The 24,586-nt window shown below is 39.2% G+C and overlaps 1 protein-coding gene across 1 annotated transcript; it reads right to left on the bottom strand.

Moving 5' to 3' along the window:
- Positions 1-8,235: 8,235 nt before the first annotated feature.
- Positions 8,236-24,007, bottom strand: LOC131678506 (zinc finger protein ZFP2). The gene is made up of 9 exons (XM_058958702.1): positions 23,734-24,007; positions 11,116-11,541; positions 10,558-11,056; positions 10,206-10,494; positions 9,943-10,128; positions 9,599-9,689; positions 9,385-9,519; positions 9,221-9,320; positions 8,236-9,155 (listed from the first exon to the last, which is right to left on the bottom strand). The coding sequence occupies exons 2-9, from the start codon at positions 11,464-11,466 to the stop codon at positions 9,058-9,060; spliced, it is 1,749 nt and encodes a 582-aa protein (XP_058814685.1). The 5' UTR covers positions 11,467-11,541; positions 23,734-24,007; the 3' UTR covers positions 8,236-9,057.
- Between the last annotated feature and the right edge of the window lie 579 nt (positions 24,008-24,586).

Here is a 24,586-nt window from a genome sequence, read left to right on the forward strand (position 1 = left end):
TGTCGGGGGGTCTAGAACAACTTTTTATTTTAAAGTTTTTTGATTGAAAAATTAAGTTTTTTAATGAAATTAATTCGCATTTTGGCTACTAATTGATACTATAGACATTCAAAAAATACTAAAAGTGAGAATCAGATGAACAAACCCATTGTCTACAACTTCGTAAAACGCTATAAATCGATATAAAATCACTCGAGAAAGTTATTAAAATTTTATCAGATTTTAGGTGTGGCGGGGCCCATAGATTAAGAAGTCGATTAACAAGGACTTACAAAAAAATGTTGGGTTTAAATGAACAGTAAATTCAGATAAATTTCAATGTATATAAAGTCCCATTCTCAGCAGAAACAATATATTTTCAGATTTCCCCGGGTCTTGGGCGAAAATGACACTTTATGAACAAGGAGGTGTGGAAAGGTGTTGACCAAATTTATTCGATAATCTTACATCTTGTTGATTAATGTAGTAACGAATTTTATCATGCCTTTTTCATTTCTTTTTTCGCTCTAGGGGATAGCTAATGTAAACTAGAATGATCCTTCTTCCTGATACTATCCTGCCTGGTAAAATACAATTGGCTCAAATTCAAAGCTCAATATTTGAATAAACTAAAGTAGACAGTTCGAGTAATTGTAATAAACGGCGGATTTTATTGCAATTTTGAGTTGAGAATCCTGTTTGTCTTTATCAACATTAAAAGGAAGATGATTGAAAGAAAAAAAAGCTCTTCGAGTTTTGGATCCATGCTTGTTATCTTTTGGGGAAGATTCATTTCATCAGAATTTATAGGTGCAGATTTTTGCTTGTCCTCAAATTTTATTTCCAAATTGAACACACTTCACATAATCTTAGGAAAAAGAACAAAACCATAAACCATAGTTTCATAATTACATTTAAGAAGAAATTCCGAAATCGTAACTCGTTGAACACGGATCATAACAGAAAACGAACAAGAAAATATCAGGCTGAACCGTACATTAAGTAAATTCTCAAAGTAATACAAGTCTGTTTATTGAAGATATCCCTCATAATATGGGATAAGAGCAAAGACAACATATCAAGAAGACAGAGTTGCCAGTTCAGTTCAGAATCTGAAGACATTAACAGCAACACGGGTAAAGGTGATACTTTCTATATCTACTTTTGTATTGAGATCGCTATCTTCGTACAATAGACAAAACCTTTTATTTCTTATTTACTATTGCGATTTCTGTTCAATATACAGCCACTCCCAAAAGTTAACAAACTTGAACATGAAACTCATCGAATTATTTTTCTATCCTTCATGAAACTGTCAATCAGGATTCTCAATCGAAATCACATCAAATGACTGAATATCTAATCGAATCAGAAAGTTAAAATTTAGGCGAAATATATCCCACAAGCTGGTAACGAGCAAAAAGGTTGATTTAAGATTACATCAAGCATACTCTAGAATGAGTGAAAAGAAGAAGAAACAAATATATCTGTGACAGAAAAAACTGTTTCATTCTACTGCATTACCCAGCATCTTCCAAAAGAGTCTTAATTTCGTTCAAATTTTATCTACTCTTCTCTATATCTCCATGCTTCTAAAATATCATTGGTGCGCATAAAACGGTGGACTCTGGAATTATGCTTTTTCCGTTTAAAGATGGGACTTTGCTAGCATTAAGGTTCTTCTGAGAACACTGTTAAAATAAGGCAATTCATTTTTTTTACAAATGAAAATGTTTTTGGAATAAAGCTTCTTAACCAATAGGCCCCGTGTGAATCTAGAAACTTTGATAAAAATTTAATATCTTTCTCTGGCGATTTTAGATCGCGATGTAATTTTCGACAAAGTTGTACACAATGTATGTACAAATTGTCCATCTGATTCTCACTTTTGGTAATATTTGAATGTCCAAAGTGCTACCTAGGGGTAAAAATGTGAACCAGTTTCATTGAAAACCCCAAGTTTTCAAACAAAAAACCTTTAAAATAAAAAATTGTTCTGGAGCCCCCGACAGAATATTTTAATTCAACTTTCAAATGAAAGGGAAAAGCCCATTCTATCACATGTTGAAGTTTTAGCGATGCCGATTTTTTTCGAATAAAATTGTTCTACCAAACACACCGTGAGCACTTTTTGAGCCAATTAACTCTTTTCTGTCAGCACCGCCTTTTGGTGGGTTACAGGAAATTTCTTGTACAATATAAAAAACAGGATTATCACTACTACGGAAACCTCTTTGCAACATTCCAAACAGCCATACAAATACCTTCCTTGCTTGTTAGGATCATTATGTTGAATGAATCCGACGGTTAAAGTTGAAAAAATATTGGTAAGTTGCTAACTGGTAGTACTCCACTGAAGCTGTAAATTCTGTTGTAAACTTACTGGAAAATATAGTTATTAGCAAAGAGAATAGGGAAAGAGACGAAGAGTGAAAATTAATCAAAACGGCAACACTCCCTTTATGATGATTTCAACACTAGAATTTTGGCAACCGCTTCCACAGGCAGCACTTTAAATCCATATCAACATTTGAATAGGGCTAATCAGATTTGTAAACAAACTTTTGTTTTGCTGATTTCTCCTAATTTATCATTTCAACACAGAAAACATTTGAAATTGATTCTACTAAGGATAAAGATGTTGATTCATGTGTATTTTTCATGAAATTCAACTCGGTAGCGGAATAATGAGCGAAATAAGTTTGTTTACAAAAGTCTCATTAGCCCTTTTGAAGAATTACTATGGAAATGACTTCTATTATATTTTGAAAACAAACCGTATGTCGATCGTTGGATTTGTTTATCAAACGATGCGCATTTCGAAACAAAGAGATAAAATAATTCTATAGCTTGTTTTTACTCATGCATATACTGTAGAATACACCTCACAATCACAATTGAACCAAATTCTGACGAAAATTGAAATTTCTTTTTTAATAGATGTACAATACTTATCTCCTCCAACTCAGGCATGAGTAATGTTTATTTACATTGCACGATTGGTCTGCTCAATAAGGTATTTTTGGCTTCACACTATTCGTCTCTTTCCCTATTCTCTTTGGTTATTAGCAAAAAATCGTAACATGTTAAATGAACCCTGTCAAAATAAATGCGGACGAACATGGTCAGGCGATTTAAACAGTTTGACGTTTAACTCAACTCACCTGTGCTAATTGCCCCTAGGAACAAATGCAATTTGCGAATGCGATTTAAATGCAATTTCAACACTTAGACAAATTTTCTGGCGGCTGAAAAGGACTTGGTTGTTTTTGCGTTTTTCAAACATGGCGGTTCATGTTTAGCTTAAGCTTAAAATAGTTTTTTTAAACGATTGGCGTGTTCTCGCTTGTATTTTGTTTGTCTAGTGCACTTCATTTAGCCAACAAATGTGGGAAATTGTTGAATAGTGTGTAAATATAGTGGAACAAGATATCTGACCTAAACTCTTAATAAAAGTCAGATTGAGTAAGTTTTGGTGTGCAATGTCAGTTTCACCATTGATTCTTCCTATAGTTTGGTGGTGATTACCTAGTGTAGTGATAAGTTTATGTGAGTAGCTAATGAATCTGAAAATAAGTAATATTTGTAATTTTCATATTAGGCAATTAAGGGCGATTAAATGGCGCGTTCCCTGGGCGATTCGGGGGCGATTTAAGGGCGGGTAGAGCGGCTTAAAAAATGATTTTTTTTTCGCCCGGGTGCTGCCAATTCAACCGAAGATGGCGTCGAAACAGGAAACACCCCGCGAGCGTGTTGTACGGTTTTACGAAACGCATGGTCATCGTGGAAAAAATGTTACGGTAGGCTACTTTCGAGACGAAAACGTACCCATGAGTGCAGTTTACCGGATCCTGGCATCCCTGAGTGTGCAGCGGAAGGCCGGTAGCGGCCGTCCGGCGAAGATAATGACGAAGAAAAAGAAGGAAGCGTTGAAAAAACTGTTCGGCAACAAGGACGGAACGAGTTTGCGTGACGCCAGCCGAAAATATCACTGCTCCCATACCTTAATTCACCGAACCCTCAAGATGGAGGACATCGTCAGTCGGAAGAAGACTCGGTCCCCCGAGTACACGGACGAGCACATAGCGATCGTGAAATCGCAGTGCCGGTGGATGACGAAGAACTACCGCGGGACGTCGTTTGTGCTGGACGACGAAGATCCACATTCCAGGAAATGAAAGCTATCATTCCAGCGACAAGTCGGCCACACCCCGAAGTAAAATATAAGTTCAAGCATAAATTTGAAAAAAAATTAAGGGTTGTGTGCAGGACGCGACCACGGCGACATTGACAATGTAGTATGCAATATATTTCGCGGCGTCGGCAGTAAAGCATGATGATGAGTTATGTTCTATCATCGACCATGCGGTAAACTTGGGTGGAAAGCCCAACTCCTACCAGCAGAAGGCAATGGATTCTTCACATTTCCTTTCGATCATGGCCATATGAGCCTGCCTAGTTCTAGACTTCCGTGTTATGTTTATAACTGATTCGCTCTAGAATACCTATGCTTCAATTTAATTGCTTTCGTTTCTCTTAGTCTTAAATTTGCCGAAAACAGCTCACAAAATCGAAACAATAATCGAAATATCGCACGTTTACTCTCTTCACGCATATGGTCGGACAAAGTATTCGGCTCCGACGTTCGACCAGAGAATAAGCTCGCCCGAGCAATGCTGAAAGTTATATATCCGAGGAAGACGTCATCGGCAAAATCAATACAGCGGCAGCAGTGATCAAATGCAGCACTCATCGCAGCGCATTGTCAACATGCCTGATTGCTACTGCTGTTCTTTGCGACCCGACGTTCGACTGGAGAATGAACTCGCTCGAGAAATGATATTCTTTAAATAGTTGAGGATGACGTCATTCATAGAAGCGTAGTGTGCTGGGTGCTCACATCTGTCGTACGAGACGCTATAGGCATGATGTTACTTGTCTGGCAAAAAAGCAACAACTGATTCAAACAGGCACGCGGCACATTTATTTATAACTTTGTTCTTTTTTACTTTATTTTTATTTACGTGACTTTAAAAAATAACTTTGTTCGTTTGAGTCACTAAGGTGCTCCCTATTGACGTCTTTGCCGGGGATAGATTGACTGATGTATGGGAGTTTTCACGTTTTCCGAGATCTATTCTTTGCCGGGGATAGATTGACTGATGTATGGGAGTTTTCATGTTTTCCGAGATCTATTCGGCAACGGCATTATCAATAGGCAGACCGCTGACGATGTGGATCTACGAGAAATACAGATCCGCTAAAGAAACTGTTACTCACGAAGAAATTACAGTGTTAAACTGCCAGTATGAATCGAGCCGATTCAGAAAAGCGAGTGGCTATCAATAACAGTGTGTTACCGATAGATACAACTGGAATCAAATTAAGCGGTATAATAAACCTCAAACTATTTACCGGTGAGCTCGTTCTATTTTATTTTTCTCTATTGTCATTCAAATTAAACACTAAATGCGCGTCAATTACTTGAACACGCATTCGTGGCAAGGAATCGAACGTTTGATTATAATACTGGTACAATTGTGGTACACGTATTATATGTGAGCGGGGCTTGCCGATGGGAAAATGGCCTCGGAATATACCGCTAGGTCTCTGTCATTTTGAAATAGGTCATTGGAAAATCGGTAGAGCTAACACCTACTACATCCCGAGATTAAATTACTTGCATGGGGTGATAGGGGCACACGCAGAAAACTTTTTTTTATAATACCACTGCCGATTAGTGGTATTTAGAAGGTTAACACACACACACACATGATTGAAAAAATTCTCATTTTTTACTGAACACCCGTTAATAAAGAAAATTGATACCCTGACCCTGAGTTAAAGAAGGAATGAAGAGTGCGTACTTGTCCCTAATTCATTCATTACAGTGGCGTAGTAGCTGGGGGGTTTGGAGGCAACTTTTTTTTTAAACTTATCTTCTGAAAATATTTCCTTGTAGTTAAAATTGGCGACAGACCTCGGCACCTACCGGTTGGCTCGTTGTGAAGGCTAAGTCTACCGCCGAGGATTACATCGAGTAGATCGCGACGAAGCGGATAGTTAAATGGCTCACTTGTATCGTGACAAAACTGGAAGCTAATTGGTTCACGAAATGGACATCGGTACTTTCACCGACTGGGGATCTACACGGCTCAAGGAAATGGGTACCAGTTTCGGGAGAAATTCCGCCGCCGGAAAACCCTCAGTCAGATTAAGATGAGTGCTCACGAAAACGGGATCTAAACGGCTCGCAGCAACCTGAACCTAAATGCCTTGCGACAACTTACCGCTGGGTAATATCCGAGTTGAGTTTGGAGCAAAATGGCTCAAGTACGCAGAGGATCTATATAACGTTATTGAAACGAGAGAATGACGGAAAGCAAGCGGAAGTCGAGTACTAAATGGATGAAAGGATGGAGCCATTTCATGAATCAAGCGAGGTTACTAGTTAACTTCAGAAAACTCGTGAGAAAAAGGCTTTGTGATCGCCAAAATCAACGACATCTTCGTGTGCAGCTGTTACGCAGCTACAACGTTGATAGTGGGACAGTTCAGTCTAATGTTGAAACAGTTAGCCGAGCAGTTGATCGGCCGAAAGCCGGCAGTCATTGGTGGTAACTTCAATACTATTATAACGAACGCAAGAGGATGTATCCTACAGGAAGCTCCTGTGAAGTTAGACGTACGAATGTGCAATGAAGGTTCCATTAGCACATTTCGGAGAACCGTGGGGCAGACTGCCGGCGAACATGGACTGGAGAGTGTGTGGGACCCACAAACCCATAGCAACCACCAGGCGCTTCGCTACCACGTCGGCCAAGCAACCCTGCTGAGGCTTCGTTGAGGCACTTCGACCGGAGAGCGAGACCAAGAACGTTTATACAGATGATCAAACAAGAAGGATTGTGACGGCTTGGGACGCTACAATACCGCGAAAACTGGAGCCACGCAGTAGATGGCATCTTGCCCCCGGTCCAGATGGAATACCAAACGCGGCGCTGAAAGCTGTGATTTTAGTATATCCGTACATGTTAAGGATGGTGCTGCAGAAATGTTTGGATGATCGCAACCCTATATGTCTGCAGGATACATTCAGAAAACTCGGAAAGCCAATCGACGACCGGTTGAGTTTCAACAACCACGTAGACTATGCCTGCGAAAGGTCGCTGAAGACAACGAACGAAATAGCGGGAATCATGCCAAATGTCGGCAGGTCGAGAAGCACATTGAGACGTCTGCTAGCTTCGTTGTCGATACTGTGATACGGGGTTCGGGGCAGTGATACGGGGTTCGGGGCAGGGGAGAACGTCGAGGATACGCCGGAACATAATGTCGTTTTCAGAATTACAAGCGACGTAAACACGTGGAACGCGGTCGACAGAGTGGTGACGCAGATCATGACCAACTTACAACGGAAATGATGTGGTGAACAACTAGCAATTGTTTCGGGAGAGCAATCACTGCTGGGAAACTAGACCCACCGCCGGGGACTAGTCGAGTACATTCACCGCCGGGAACTAGACTGAGCAGTCTCGGGTCGTCGGGGCACCAGCGAACTGGACGCCCTACTCCACCGGAGTCGCAGAACTGACCTCGGCACCTGGTTGGATAGCTCGGTTTCGGGAGAATTCCTCTCGCAGGAGAGCTCTCCGTCGTGGTAGGCTAGGTCCATCGTCGGGGACTAGACCGAGTAGTTCGCGAACAAGTTGGGAGCTGAATGATTCATCGGGAAGTGGTGCTAAATGGCACGAGAAGGGAATTAAAGGGCTTATCTGAGTTGCGGTGCTAAATGATACCGGACAGGAAGCCAAAAGGCTCAAGAAAATATGGTGCTGAAGTCAAAGAAAAATCGATATCGGGAGGACCTCTTTCTCCAGGGAACTCTCCGTCGACCTAAGCTAGATTCACCACCAGGGCCCAACTGAGTAGCCCACGACGAGACCGACCACTGGTTCCCAGCACCGGATCTATTCGCCTGTCCAGGATATCTGTTTATAGATTCCAAAGTAGCATATGACATAATCGATCGAGTTCAACAACTGCAAAAATGCATAATCAAATATATATATGAGCAAAAGGTAGAAGAAAGAAACCGTGAGTTATTTTGATTTTCAGTGTGCGTTCAAAAACTACACATATACATATAGAATGTTCCGCGAATGAATTTGATTTAAATATGTAGATATATATTTTCGCATGGATATTCATTCGATGAACGGCATCCGATACCCATCTTCACCAGAAACTGTTGAATTCATTATTGTAATATTTAACTTTATTTCAAAATGTATTGCCATCTATACATTTACTTGGAAACCGAATATTTTTAGTTATGTTTATGTACAAAGATAGAAATTATAAGGCTAGTTTTATATTTTCATAACTAATTTGTACGACTGCTGCTAACTTCATCGTTGCCTACTAACGAAATTTATGAATAGTATGTGGTGAAGCAATTGAACAGAGAAATAAAAACTTACATGCTAACTATGAACGAAAACAAATGTGACAACTTTCTTCTATACATTATGTTTCACCATTAATATTGATCCTATATACATCGATCTCTTACTAAACATAAAAGTATGTTTATAAATCTAATGTTTTCTGTGTGGTGGTAGCGTTACCATTATTTCATAAAAAGAATTCTGCTACACCTCAGACACGCCAGACGTGCGAAAGACCTGTAATAAAACTACTGATATTTCCTCAAACTTTTCATTAAGTTTCTTTTATTTATTTTCGTTTAAAAATCATTTATCACTATTATCGAAGTTAGAAATTAAAATAAACAATTACAAAAATGTTTTAAATATGGCTTCGAAATAATGTTGCTGTTCGAATATGAACTTCACAATCGAGTTCAATGATTTCTATCGTGAACAGTAAAAAATGAACCTACAATCTGACTAACTCTGTTCAATATTTAGTACCGCAAAAATAACATCACTGTTTGGAAACGTGCTTTGCCAATAGTAATCACAATTCCAATCGATTTGGCTAACGCCAAAAAGTGATACGGTCAATCGAATTTGTGTATGCTTGCCTTCTGCTTGGTGGAATCGAGCGGCTTGCTTACATGGTACCGATTACCACTTCGCCGGATCTTTCATCCATTTCGATTATTTCCTCCTTATGAACAATCTGGTTTTGGTGCAACGGGGCGGTTTGACCTACAAAGGTAATGAAACAGGATATGTTAAATGTTCGGTCTATTACAATGAAACAGAATATTTACCATATTTCTCATGAATTCCCCGATGCCGTTTCAGAGCGAACCGATCAGCAAATGCCGCTGAGCAAATGTCACATTTGAACGGTTTCAATCCAGAATGAACCTAGAAATATGAACATGTTTGTTACAACCAGGACAAAATTGCGGAACTAAGTTTTAGGGTGAACCTTTTCGTGATTCTTCAAATGAGCAGCTTGACTGAATGCTGACTGACACCGGTTACATTTGTAGGGTTTCTCGCCGGTATGAATACGCCTATGGTTCCAGAGGGTAGCGTGTCGGGCAAAACCCTTATCGCAGACCTACGGAAAATGTGAGAACGGTTCGAAAAATTATTGAACTGTTGCTTTCATTAAGCCATAGTCAGTTATGATGACGCACCTCACAAACGTACGGTTTCTCTCCACTGTGCGTTCTTTCGTGATTCTTCAAGTGGGGAGATTGGGAGAACTGCATCCCACAGGTTCCGCATCTGAAACGAGCATTGATTAATGTTTGATAATAAGGGAGACAATTGTAGGTGTCGCTGATATCGATCAAGCATGTTTGTATGAGCAATGCATGAGCATGAGGTTAGAACCGATTATCAATCTTATTCGCTATTACGACCAAATGGTATTCCAAACGAACGTCAATCGATGAAATTCAGCCACCATTTGATGATTGAGAATTTAAATCACATTAATCTCAACAGAGTCTAATGAATACTTTAGAAACGCACTCACTTGTACGGTTTTTCCCCGGTGTGTATTCGGGTATGGTTCTTCAAGTAGACCGCCTTAGCGAAAGCTATTCCACAGATTCCGCACTTGTAATTCTTCTCTCCGGAGTGCAGTTTCTTATGCGACCACAAGCTGGAATACCGCGAAAACCTTCCACCACAGGTATTGCACGTAAACGGCTTTTCTTGTCTGCAAGAAAAATGAAACAGAAACAACTTGTTGAACCCTCATTCCAATACACATCTGACCGACGCCAATGTACTCACGCCTGATGCTGATGCACAGCATTTGGATTCTGATGTAAATGCTTCTTCTGACCGCCAACGATAATCACGCCCGACCCGTTGCACTTGTTGCATTTGGTGACAGTAGCAAGGTTTCGCTTTTTAACCGGGTGCGCCGCCATCGCCGCCGGGGCCGTGTTGTGTTCCGTTTTGATGTTGGTTATCTGCGTCGGCATCAACGACTCCATAGACGAATTGCTGTTGGAAGTGTTGGGAATTTCGCCTATCTCGAATTTGATGTCACCGTCCGGGGCGACAAAGATTTGCGTTGCTGAAGGTGGATTGAAATGTTAGTAAGCTGGAATTTGGAAGAAACGTCTATTGAAATGCATACGTCTAGCCACGTTATGGGCGTTATCGTTGCTGATGCAGGTCTCGCAACGAATCAACTTCGGTCCCTTGCGTTTAGGATTGTTTTGAATGGGTCCTCCACAGGTGATACATTTCTGTATCTTCTCCTGTTTCATGTGAGTCACGTGCACTACTTGCTGATGTTGCTGCTGCTGGTGTTGCTGTTGGTGTTGTTGCTGTTGTTGTTGTTGCTGCTGCTGTTGTTGCTGTTGATGCTGTTGTTCCAATTGTTGCTGAACTGATTGCGGGGCTGGATCCAGTGCTTCTGTGGCGACTATCTGAATCTGACCGAGATTTTGACCGGTTTCTGAAATGATGTTCTGTGCCTGCACTAGATTCTGCGGCTGGGTTACAACGGTGATGGCATCGGAGGTTGATTCGCCATCCTGGTTGTGGGTTCGCTTGTGATGGTTCAGCAGAGTTAAGTGGTTGAACATCAAACCACAAACGTCGCACTTGAAGCTTATGTTGGAAATAGTATTCTGAAATAATATTAGGCTTGAAAAATATTATCGTTTTCGGTATTGTTTGAAAAACTTACGGCTATCGGCTTATTTACCACCAATTGTCGGCCGTCCACAGTTATCCCTGTAACGCCGTTGGGGATCTGCATCTGATTAACGAGGGCACAGTTCGCATAGCTGAACGGCTGCAAATACTGTACGGTCTTGGTGTCGTCGGCAAGCTGGGCCAGATTAACGGTGCTCAGAGCCTGTGACGTGGGCGTCAACTTCTGGATCATGTTGACATTCGCGTAGAAGGTGGAGAACTCCGGCGTTTGCTGGTTCGCCTTCTGCCCGTCGATTTTGACCTGTTTGTTCACATCCGCCGTGGTCGTTTGATACTGTATCCCGACCGGCGTGCCGGCCTGGATGTTATTGGTGGTGAACATGATAGGTCCGGTGAAAGCTCCTGTGGCCTCAATTTTTAAGCCTTTTGTTTTAACAGGTCAGCCGAAGAAAATAAGCTGCGAAAGAAAATTGTGTTTTAGAGACAGTGTGGCAACTTTAGACAAGGTAGTCTTTTATTTATATATTTTTATGAATCATGATCTGTAAAAAAAGCCCACGGTAATTTTAAAGTAATCATTTCATACGAAATACATAACATATCCGCATTTTTTGAGAATTCAAAGGAATTAAAATCGATATAAAGATAGAGGAGCTTCTTTTTGATTTCCTTGGTCAGAATGCCGAATACGATTGCACTAAACGAACTTAAAAAATGCCTGCACCAATCAGTCAGAAAAATGTGGGACACAGGGAGCGGTTTTCCCTGTTGTCCTTTGTACAGCCTTTGAGGATCAGTCAATGTATTCGGAATATTGGTATGGTATTACTAATGTACTTTCATGAGAATTTTGCCAACGGTGCGGCGAAAAGTGGCTTTTTTCATTTTCACCCACGTAACCATAAGCATTAAGCCGTTGCACTATATTGGCTATGCATTTGCACTAATATTGCATTGAAACTCCATTACAGCATTGACAATGCAAAAAAGCTCTATATTACCATTAATAATACATAACTGCGCAGCCGACATTTAGCATTATCACTTGTTCTATATGCGTATATAAATCTGATATAACGCGTACATACTTCAAGGATCTTTAAATCATGTAAGCATGTGTGCCATTATAGAGCAAATAAAAAGCCGATATAATGCTATTGTAATGCTGCGGGTTTATTTGTTATGCAACTCTCTTTAAGATTATGTTCGGCGTATTTCATTTCAATCGAATATATGCAATATAGTCCAGGGAGCAAACGCAGCGCACTTACCGTGAAGGACGAGGCAAGGTACCTCAGTTCGAGACTAACTAAAGGTAACTTTCGTAAAACATTCATATCATGTGAGAAAACCCATTAAGGATATTCATTACAATGCATTAGAAGAGAGTCAATTACGGTTTTAAACAGAACATTTTATTTTAAAATTTTTCCTTATTGCTCATCATACCGAAAGGAAACAAGTCCTAAGTAAGAAAAGGTTTTGAAACCATGGCGGACAATCACAGCCAACTGAAGCTTTTTAATAGCATTAGTAGTGCCAATATTAGGCTTTCGAATTTGACGTTTGTACGCTGGTGCTATATAATAGCATTAGTACTGCAGAAACGAGCTGTCAATCTCTGCACAGTAATAGCACTATATTTCGCCTTTTCTGGCATAATACCAGCATTATATCAGTATTTAGGACTTCACGGCTGTTTAAGATAGCTTTATATGTGGATCTAAAGCAGATATTAGGCTACGTTATAATGCTTATTGGTTACTTGGGCAGGTAGGTATGGCCGCTATTTAAACTTTTCTCAGTTCAACATTAAAGAAATGTAAAAGAAGATGCCTATTAATAATAGTGTTTGTAGTAATAATTGTGGTTTTTCTAGTACTAATGTACAATTGTCAGGTGTTACTTGTATGTTTATCTGTATATGAGAGATGCGAGCGTTTGATTTGATGTAGAAGTGCCATATATGATGAAACTGTGGGTAATTTATTGTCTTCGTCTCGCGCGCAGTTGTATCCTTCCTAGGATTCGTTGGTTACTTTTTATGGTGTTCAATCAGAGCATTCGATTCGATTCATTGGGAAAATTTTGATAATTTTGCCGAAGCACGTGAATCATCCATTCCCAGTCAGCATAATTTGACAAAATTCATTTGCTGTTATTCTAATGTGTTTCTCCAATATCCTAGGCGAGTTAAAGCAGTTTGATTGCATGTTACATTCGTTGTTTATTTCTACTTGATTAGTTTGTTTTTGTGTACTTATATTATTTTGCTTTTCTACTACTCATGCATACCAAAACAATTTCGGTCATTTTTTGCACTCCTACTTCATATCTTTGCATCTGTTTATCATTATTCGACATGTTATTTTTCTTTCTCATATACACTCACAGTCTTTCCATCCCAACTTAAAAACGCTCGTGGCCTTCTCGATAATACAATCCTGGTCACAAACGTCAACGTAATTGCGATCATCAGCACATACTTGAACCCACGATCTCGCCAACATTGAAACATCCCGGTAACATGTTAGCACTTATAAAGTTACAAACGCGGACTCAAGCATGAACCCACAAACGTCCGTGTTTACGCAATCATGAATCAAGTTCCTACCCTTGGTTCTAGCAGCCTACTAGATTTATGCCGCGGAATACTATATCCCGGAATGTACCATATCCCAGAAAAATACATCACGGAAAACCATTCCCGGAGTGCACCATTTTCCAAAAAACGTTTTTCGGAATGCACCATTTTCTGAAAATTTGTTGGAAAATATTTTTGGAATTTTGTTGATCTCAAGATAGAGACAAAATTGCGCAGCTATCATTTGACAGACTTAAGCATGAATGAAATATCAATAAATTAAATGGGTACCAAAATTAATAACACACACTTTCCAATTTTCGCTTTACTGATAGAGAAGGGGTGAATAAATCATGAAGTGTCAATTCATGATGTCTGGATCATTTCGCCGAATGAATCGATTCGCCGAAGGTCATTTCGCCGAATTTAATTTTATTTGACAGATTGTTGGAAAAAACAATTTAAATGGTTATAAATAAAAGGTAGATTCAATCTTTCAATTTGACTGACAAAAACGATATGAGACGATCAAATATTGAATCAATGCGAAAATTTGGAACAATAAACAAGTGTTGGCATATAGTAAAAATATACATACTTGGTATCATAATTTCAAAGAACTACTACAATAGTTGAAATCTGATGTTAAAATCGCGTATCAAACGGCCTTTGACAATTAAAAAGACAATAATCAAACATGTTTGCAGTGCATTTCTACACAAATAATATCTTCCTTGGTTAGTTTTTGCCAATTATCAGTCGTCTCACATAACTAATCGAGCCCGCCAGTGGAGGAGAGTTATTGTGGCCCAACCAGTTTACTGGTGTACCAAATAAAGTAAATAGAAATATAAAATAAAGAAAAAATCTTTTGAAGCAATTTGAAGTGGATTCTTGTAATAAAATAGAAATTATAGCTTCAATATATTACATTGAGGTTATATAAAAAAATATTACACCTTCAGCCAGAAAAGTAATAACGCGACCTGCTGCAGCTTTTTGTTCTAACTGCATTTCGTTTATAATTCGAAAAATGCTAACATGTCGTCCTCCTATCAATGCGGTCCAGCGGTTATACCAAGATTCAACATTATTCGTTGTCCTCGGAAGTCAATTTTTTGCGTTTTCATAGATGGACCCACATTGGGGTGGAAACTGTGGTGGGATTCGTTTTGCAGATCTTCCCCGTTTCTTCTACATACCTTATTAGCAGAGCCATCTCTGTTGGAGCTGTCTGCTGGATGTGGGAAAGGCTCGAGAAATAGTATCTGATGATAAAGAAGACAAAGCACGCAACTTTCTAAACAAAAGTACTGTGTTTTTGATTGTCAAAATCAATGGAACCAGGCCTAGCTTTTGACTATATTTCCGAATATTCTGGCTATAGCAATAAAAGCTAGCTTATTTGTGATGTAAAACTTTGATTATATCCTTGTCGACATCCGTCAGGATTATTTCTGGAGCTAACTCGATTTCTATTTCAGATGTAACTGCTGTTAGCTTCTCAAGAACTTTTTAGTAAAGTTCCTCCGACTTATTATCAACACGTAAACTGCTGGAACGGTATGTGTACTGGTGCAATACCGGAATGAATTAAGAATTGTCTACAATCCCCGGAAACAATATTAAATGTTGCACTTGCGATCCAGTCCACGCCTGATGTACTCTTTTTATGCCTGTGGTTGATGCAAATAGTATAGCATGGCCCTTTTCTATACTGACTTTCCTCCTGAAAATCTATCTCCGTCGACGATCCGCTGATACTCTTCTGACATTATCAAATCCCTCAAGTGCTCATTATCAGCACTTCGCAACACTTTTGACCGCCCTCGTTGCACAAGTTGCCTTTGAGCGTTCGAAGAAATCTGCAGTTGAAACTCGTTTGATAACCCAATGACGACAGTTCTGGCAACTCTCTCCATCACGTGCCGCGTGGCGCTTTATTGACATCCTCAGTCTAATCGCCTCCACTTCCGTTGCATGGAAATGATCGGATCCGGTTGTCATGACGACATATCTTGAGCGTTTTTTCAAAACGTCATATCTGCAATGAGTTACTCTCTTTGTTTACTTTCTCTTCTGTTAATAATTCGGTCACTTTAACATTTATCCCTCAACTCTTTGCATAATATGCTAGTTAAAACCACCGTCTTTCGATCTGTACTGTAAAATAAGTGAAAAGTGTTATAGTGACGCCGTAAAAATCGAAAGAGAAAGTAAACAAAGAGAGTAACTCATTGCAGATATGACGTTTTGAAAAAACGCTCAAGATATACTGTTCCTTTTATCTTAGTTACAACCCTTGCCGTGTAGGTGCTGTGTTCTTCACTTCGTCCGTTCGGTTCCGACAATCCTAGTCGAAAGTATCGCCCGTCTAAGTAACGAAACGTTTTAACATATTTGGACACATGAAAAGTCGTATTTAACTTACGTGCTTATTTGAACAGTATAAAAAGCCCTTCCAGTAAAGAATGTCGCCTCCTCTGGAAGTTTTCAAAATTTCCGGTGAGGCTTCCATTGTGAAAAATGTTATACGATCTATTTTGTTTAGAACGTGAGACGGACATGATTTTCTTCCAGTGAACTTTTCAAGACTTGCTTATACCTAACATAGAAACGATAGGCGAAATGCAAATGTAGTAACTATGGTATTAAATGTTATGTTGTAGGAAATACACCCCACTTAAAATTAAATATTAGATTGACGATCCGCCCGATTATTCAAGAGCGCACGATAATATGCGAATGACGGTTATAATACTAATTAATACACGCGATGTTACATATACGCTTAACACGCAACTTACCAGCGCCCACAAGATCGAAAACGTTACCATACAAACGCTCGAGCTTTCACGATCATCTACCCAAGTCCACGCAATAGTACAAATGCTGTGACACGAAGGATAACCTAAATCACTATACAATATAAACTGACTCGCACACAAAAATATATAGGCACTCGTTATAATACGAAAACCACCAAAACCAAGCATTCTCTCAAACACAATTACAAACGCGAAGAAGACATCTACGCACTATTACGCAATTAGTAAACGCCCACGTCCACTCAGATAAATAAGCGCCGCTAGACTCGAACGCTAAAACTCACACCTTTCACGCATACACGACCACATTGGGACTCACAATTAGACCATTACACACACAAAGTCACACGCAACAATTACAGCTATTCGTCTAACAACCGGAGGAAGTACATTTTCATCGCAGAACTTGTCATTTTAATGGTGGCCTTGGTTCTGCGTTGCCTGTGTTCAAGGTACCATAGTATTGTCTTGTCCGTCAGGTTAAAGATGCATGGAACCCGCTAGCAATCGTCCTCGGCCCTAGCGGTCCAATAATCCAAAAAATTAATAAGTGTGACAAGTGTAACACCAAGTGTAGTACTAGTACCAAGTAAAAATGCTTCGGCTCTCGAATTCCACCTAATTGTTGCCAATGAAAACTATCACCAGTCAAAGCTGCCGAAAGTTCAGGAATTTCCCTCTTTTTGGGTTAGAAAAATTTATAAACCTTTGTGCGGGGGCGGGACCCAAACTCAGGAAAGCTGCGTACAAGACAATCGAATTATCTACTACACTATGCAAGTCCCTATTTCGGAAATTCAAGCTGACAGAGATGCTTTTATAATAAATCCGAAATTTTGAGAAGTCGGTAATTATGATATCAATTTAACAAATTCAATTGCCGATTTTCAGCTAAATGAAACTGTCAAATGAGTTTAATTCAAATTCATCAAGAAGACAAGCCCATGCCATTTGATTAAAGAAGAATTAAAGCCTTCTTGGTGCCGGGAGGCGTTCTGCTATTTCATAAAGTTCTCGGGACCCAATCGAACTCAAACCAGTTTAGCAATAAGTTGAATCTCTGGTTGAAATGCCACATGAGATAATCGGTGTTCCGGTGGCCGTTTGTTTCGGTTTTGTGTCAGAGCTTCCTCACGCTGTTATATTTGGCGACCAGAAGTGAAACATATAAGCCTTTACATGAAATCTTATCTGGCAAAAAAAGATTACCTCAAATGAAAATCTTCAGAGTGACGCTCTTTCTGAACCAAGAGAACATAATGATTGATTGTGATGTGTGGCATAAATCTTATTAGTATTACTGCAAGAGAGAGCTGAGAGCTTTTGTTAAGGGAACGCTTCAGATTCTGCGTGTGAACTCTACTCACCATTGGCATACTCGATTCGATGCCTCTGGTGAGCACTCGATTCAATTACTACACCGTCGATTTCAACTTCGTGAGCGGACATGTAGTCGAAGGTCCTTCATAAAAGACTTCCCGCATAAATGTGTACCATATGCCAATCATTGCATCAATCGTTTCAAAACGATTTTCAATATGGTTCGTTCAGCAATAGATTAACCATTGCCTGGTGTAATATCGAACATAACCAGTGTCGTTTTTCAATACTCGACCATACAAACAACGGGTTGTTAAGAACGTTCACCATACCAAAACGTGCTGTTTTCCATATAAATTTTGACAACATACCATTCAAGCACCATACATATTATGGTGACATGCATATTTTAGATCTAGCGATGCATAACATATTAGGTGGAGAGAAAAACTTCCCCTTCACATTTCAATTCTATCGATTGATGAAATATTAGTTTGTTACACACCATCCTTTGAAGAAAGCTTCGTTGACACTAAGTGCACGACGCTTTATCCGATTGAGCTATCGCCGTAACATTGTAAGACGAGGATTTTTGACCATGTTAAACTACAGATTTTTGGAGCAGCGTAAACAGATATACGAATAACAAAGACCACCAGAACAATATTACCACCTGGAACAAAAGTACGATGAAGTATACAAATCTCCAATATAGGATGCACGGAAGGTAGTGAAAATGGTAACTAAAATGAGTATGGTAGTATAATAGTTGAATTATAATTGTGAAATATTGCAGTAGGATTCCCAATACGTTGAGTATTATTTGAATGGTTTGGAATTGGTTCCGAAGATTTCTGGAATGGTATTTATTTATACGGGTTGTCGCCAACAATGTTATTTGCTTGCTTTAGACAGAATAACACAGTTCTGCTTATATGCACGAACTTTCAAGAAACCTGTCATGACTAAATATTATTGCGTCAGTTTTCCCGAAGTCTGTAGAATAATTAGCGGATAATCTTTCATCCGAAAGAAGATCAAGTATGGTCCAACTGTGTTAGATGTGTATGATTTCATACGTGATGTCGGAGTCTTTGGTGATGAATCTTATTCGACATCCATTTTTTCCATCAGCTGGTTCTTTTTTAGTAGAGTTTATTTTCGCACGGGCCAGAGTTCGGCGCAAAATAAAAATTTAACAATATGAAGGAAGAGACAGAAAATACGGAAGATATAATTAATCAAAAGACAAGTCAAAAATGGTCACCAATCTACACTCGGTACGAAAAATGTGTAAACTACGGAAACTAAGTATGGTGATCTCAGTAAATTACGTTTGAAAGTTTTACGAACAATTTTGATCCCTAGAAGGAATAATATTGTTTCAAAAAAGAAATAATGCTGCATATTATTTTAAATTAAACGTATGTTCATAGCCCTACGAAAAACTAGAACTACTAAGCCACGCACGAAGCCTGCGCACCAGGGCGCACCCATAGTATTTTGCTCTTACCCTGTCCTGACAGGGACCAAAAACCCGCTAAAGCACTGGAATTTGCAAAAATGCCAACAGGGAAGGCACCAGCCAAGCGACAGCGTTCGAAGAACACCGAGTAGCCGAACAATAGTGGGTGCAGGAAGGAACCCCTACTAAAAAAATCAAGGGGCCTGATCCTAGACTGCCAAAAAACTGAGCAGCGCCCAAGCTTCAATGAAATAGTCAAGACAAACATGATGGACATCATTTCGGTTGCGTACCCTGCGAATACCCTCAGCAATGAACATCTGAATGCTACTCAATACGCACTGGACGATAGCGCCATGGAGCAGAACTCAACCGATACGAAACACAAGTTTAGAAAGTGCCCATACAAAAACGGATATCTCGAAAACGCCTGCGCAGACAAGGATACAGCTAAGTGGCTGCGGGATGCCACAGCTGCGATCACGCCCTGGGAAGACGATTCATTGCATGCCGTTGAAGCGTCGCAGATTCTAAAACAGGCACTGCACATAGGTTATTTACACCACAGCAACTACAGATCCGATGGAAAACCACACTTCATGAAAGATTTCTGATCATAGCAAACCTGCAGGAACGGTAGTGCATCGGTGGCAGCATGTCTCACGAGCTGTACACAAACTAATTGTTGAATCGTACTGAGGTAAATTTAACTAATTAAATATAAATTTAGGAAATATGCAAAAAAGGATGTTCCTGGATACTAGATACCTGACGGTTTTGAGTTTGACATGGTGCTTACAGTACTTTAACGATGAAGCACGAACGAAATCCAGAATTGTTTTTCAAATACTTCAGAATGAGCCCGGATTATAAGAAGTTATTGAAACTCGTCCGTCCAAAGCTTACCAAGGAAATTTCGAGGGTTTTAAGTCCAGGAATTTGACACTGGGGTATCTCGCTACTGGTGACACATAAGCATTAACACCTTTCTAGTTTTCCTTTTCCTAAGCATGTAATGTCATTCGTGACACGATGCAAGCTCATATCGCCAATGTAATGGATCCTATCTTATCGCCAATGTAATGGATCCTATCGTTCAAAGGTGGAATAAAATCGCAATTGTTTCTAAATGAAACAAGTACCACTTTGTCTCGGGATTAGAAATGGTAAACACGTAAAATTAAAAATTTACCGCATCACGGAACCTTCATTAGGTTATAGTTAACTACAAGAAATAATTCATTTGTTCTATTTGGTATATGTGACGCTAATTGTAGTTGTGTCCTTCACTGAAATAGCACTGATCAATTCCTCTATTTCTTCATCATCTCTATCACATCATCATATTAAATGATGAGTCACTTGAATTCTGCTAAAACATAAACAGATACAAAACAGAACAAAGCGGCATTTCCAAAAACACCTCTTGAGATATCTTCCATTTGCCTTTTTGCACTATTCCGCCGACCACTTCACCCAAGAAATTTTTTTTCTTCCCAATTAAATGTGTAATTGATTTGTTTACCTGCACACATTAATAGAAACAGCTTGATATCAATGCAACTTTTACTATAGAGATATGCTGCCGTTATAAGCATATTTGTCCCATGTTCTATGGGATTCCCTATATACATGGGACAATTATGCGTAGAACGGCAGTATGTTGATACCTATATACTATACTACATCTTGGCAAGTAACATTTCAATCAAATTAGCCGGAAGGGAATCTAGAGCAGTCTAGTTTTCGCCAGAATTTTGCCTCAAATAAAATCGACTCCTTAGCTTTTGGCGAAATCTTGGTGGAAATCAATCGAAACTCCACCTCTAATTTTGGAACTAGGCTACTGTTCAATAAAGCGAAGATTGCTGGTAACTGACCGCGAAAAAGGCAAAACAACTAAAAAAAAAGGCAAAACAAAAAAACGAGTTAGGTGAAAACATCGAAAACTTTCCAGGGGTAGTTCGCCTTCAAAAAGCCTTATCAAAAGATCACACACCACACCATCTCTAATTAAATGAGCTATCAACATCTTTGAACCCTACGGATTCCCAGGCCCGGATAATATTCTTCCAATATTTCTTCAAGAATCGGTGGACATAATTCTTCCGGATCTACTACACATCCTGAGATCCAGTTATATTCTTGGGAACCCACCTATAAGCTGGAGAAAAGTTAGGGTAATATTTATTTCAAAATCAGGTAAACAACTTGACATTACCCAAGGCCTATACTGCCCATGATCGCATATCAGTCCCATAAAGATAGGAAATCCTATAGAAAACGGGACAACTATGCGATCATGGGTAGTATAGACCTATAAGCTTGGTATCAACACTTCTGAAATTGATGGAAAATCTACTGGACAGAGCACTTACCGAAAGTTCCGCTAAACAAGTACCAGTTTGCATATCAAACGGGCAAATCTACGGAAACCGCCCTACATACCTTAGTGACACTTATTGAGAAAACCCTCGATTTCACGGAAAGCAATTTGTGCTTGTGTTGACGTCGAATGTTTAAAAGTACCCGAAGACCCGTTTTTATCAATCGAATTTTAAGCTGATAAAATAGGGACATTGATAAAATCGGTACATATATTTTTCAGTCTTTTTAATAAACCGAAGCTTTTAAAATATTTTTCTTTGGTATAGCCTCGCAACTTTTTCTGATTATTTACTTTAAGTATCTCTTAAGGGGTTCGACAGTGCAAAATTTAAAAAATTGATATTTTTATTTTTTTTGAATGAATCTCTAAGATAAGAAATATATGCCCAAGAAAGGATTTACTCGAATGCAACTTGGTTCGTCTGCTAGAGCCCATCAAACTACCAACTACCAATTTTCATATGAAACTGATAAAATCGGGTAAAAAAGCCGATAAAATCGGGTCACTACTGTATATCCGTCGACGTACATAACACTATTCCGAAATCAAGGGTCAGTTTACTCACGGATTAATACTCGTGTAAGACGAATTAAACCTAGGTTAAAAACCACTGATTCATAAAATTTAACAATTTTGATAAAATCAATGCTATTTAGATAAAAAAAAATTAATTCTGACATTTCAAATCCATCATTGGCAGGGTTAAAGATTTGTTTTTTGTTTGTCATTGCTACATACGCCCTTTTAGAAACAGAGTTGATAACAGCATTTCAACCCTCTCAGTGCACTTTCATAGAATAATGAATGAATGATTACAGAAATAAAACAGAAAGGTTCCTCATACTTTCTCATCTCAGCACACACATTCCATCTCATATCTACGTAAACATTAACCCATCAGACATAGGGAAAGAAAAAGGATGTATGTATGAACGGTGCGACACAGCACGGGGAATTTTTCATTTCAGATGCTACCGTCTGGTCGACCCGCCACTCTTCTATCTTCACACTTTTACGGCAAATATATGAAATCAAGAATGGAAGAGAAACAACGGGATTTATCGAAAAAAAAGTGTGAGAAAAAGAAGAGCACAAAGTTGATGCTCTCTTTTCTAGAAATACGTTGGTGTAAAATGCACACGACATGCATACAAACGCACGGACGAGAGGGCAACGGAAAATGAGTAAAAGAAAGGGATAACACCAATCCATATGCATTTTCCATTTTCAGGTGAGAGAAGTTTGCATGTGTTTGAAGGGATGTTTTTTGAAAGGGGACAAAGTCAGAATTTTTAAACATATTTAATATATTCAATCGAAAACCATTATAAAAATCAAAATAATTGAACATGATGTTTCATTCTCACGTAAACTAGAAAGGGTGTCAAAAGTTTATTTCACTTAAGAGAAATTTAAGTCGAACATTTACTGGTTTAATAATAATCACAATAGTGAAAAACTTTTAGAATGTTAACGAACGGTTTGCTTGATATTAAAAATGGTTATAGATGTTACAAAATAACTCTTCAAAGCAAACCATTTATCTTGATTTGGAGGATAAAAAACTAATATTAGTTATTCTCGAATTTGATTTTATTTACCTCATTATTCTTTGCACGTAAACCAATTTTATTTACAACGAAATCATGCTTTATTGCGATTTACGAGTTGACTTTGTAATGAATAAAATGTCTTACATGCGAAGATTAATAATAATGAACAATAAAACCAATGTATGTCAAACGTCAGATCATCTAAACCATTCGATTTGGTTAGGCCCTTTGAAAAAAAACATTAAAACGCACATACACATGAACGCTGTATCTGCTTGTCGAAATTTTTCAATATTCGAACTGTCCCAAGCACCAAAATTTCAATAAATTATCATTAAAAATAGTTTTTCGACCAACGTAATCCAAAAGAGAAAAAACATGCGCCTTCGTGATGCAACGTTGTCTCGTACACAGATCATATCCATCGTGAACAACCAGCTGGCCACCAACAAGGCCCCCCATTCGAGTGGAACGAGACGCGTCAGCCATCGTCGAGGACGGATTTTTCACCTGGTAAACCAGCACAGAACGGGCCCAGTCTGGCCGCAAACGATTCCCAGGGATAGCAGCAACAAACGGTGCCAGAATCGACACGTCGGTAATCCCGCTAAAATCCACTTATTTGCGATTCACTTTTGCACTACGCACGTAGAAATAGCACTTTATAATCTTTTGTCTCGCTTTAATGGCGGTCACTCACTAGATGAGATGGAAGAAAAAAATCTTTCGCCACCTAACTTGCTCGCTTTTCGCTTTTTGACCTGCCTGTGCTGTGATGCGAAGGCCGATATTCGTGCTGATGCGAGAGCAGGCAGGGCAGAAAATATTTCACGCACACTGTTGCCATCAGGTGTGTATTCGAGCGCACGCTCGCTCTCTCACTCTCTATTACTCGCTTTCATTTCGATGGCTGGCGAAACCGTTTTCATTACTCACACTGATGCTTAGGGGATTGTGAAAATGCATTTTCAGCCTCCTTTTCCAAAAGGTTTTAAGTGACAAAGGTAAACAAACTGAATTTTTGGAAGTTTACTTTCTGGGCACTGAAAAAATTCGCTTTGTTGAATCTATTGATTTCGAACATGAATTGGGTCATTTATACTGTTTTGCACGCAGAAGAATCAGATCTTTCCCCATAGAAAATACTCCCGATTTTCCCACCGACTAAATCGGCTTGCGTCGGTGCAGTCGGCTGACTATGCAACCAATTAATCGATCGATTGTTGCATCGACTCTTATGGGAGCTTAACATGGGCGTCTGCCGACGCGACAACCGATTAAATATGACCGACAAAATCTTTTGAAATCGGTCTATTTCAACCTGTTAAATCGGTCGATTCGTTGGTAGTTTAAAAGATGGGTG

This window comes from Topomyia yanbarensis, chromosome 2, assembly GCF_030247195.1.
Source record: "Topomyia yanbarensis strain Yona2022 chromosome 2, ASM3024719v1, whole genome shotgun sequence".
Classification (NCBI taxonomy): domain Eukaryota; kingdom Metazoa; phylum Arthropoda; class Insecta; order Diptera; family Culicidae; genus Topomyia; species Topomyia yanbarensis.

Bases quoted from the DNA above. Each gene is read 5' to 3' on its own strand.
- LOC131678506 (XM_058958702.1), bottom strand. From the start codon at position 11,466: ATGTTCACCACCAATAACATCCAGGCCGGCACGCCGGTCGGGATACAG. The intron at 11,057-11,115 runs GTAAGTTTTTCA...ATATTATTTCAG, and splicing joins TGGTAAATAAGCCGATAGCC to AATACTATTTCCAACATAAG. The intron at 9,690-9,942 runs GTGAGTGCGTTT...TGCTCGTTTCAG, and splicing joins ACCGGGGAAAAACCGTACAA to ATGCGGAACCTGTGGGATGC.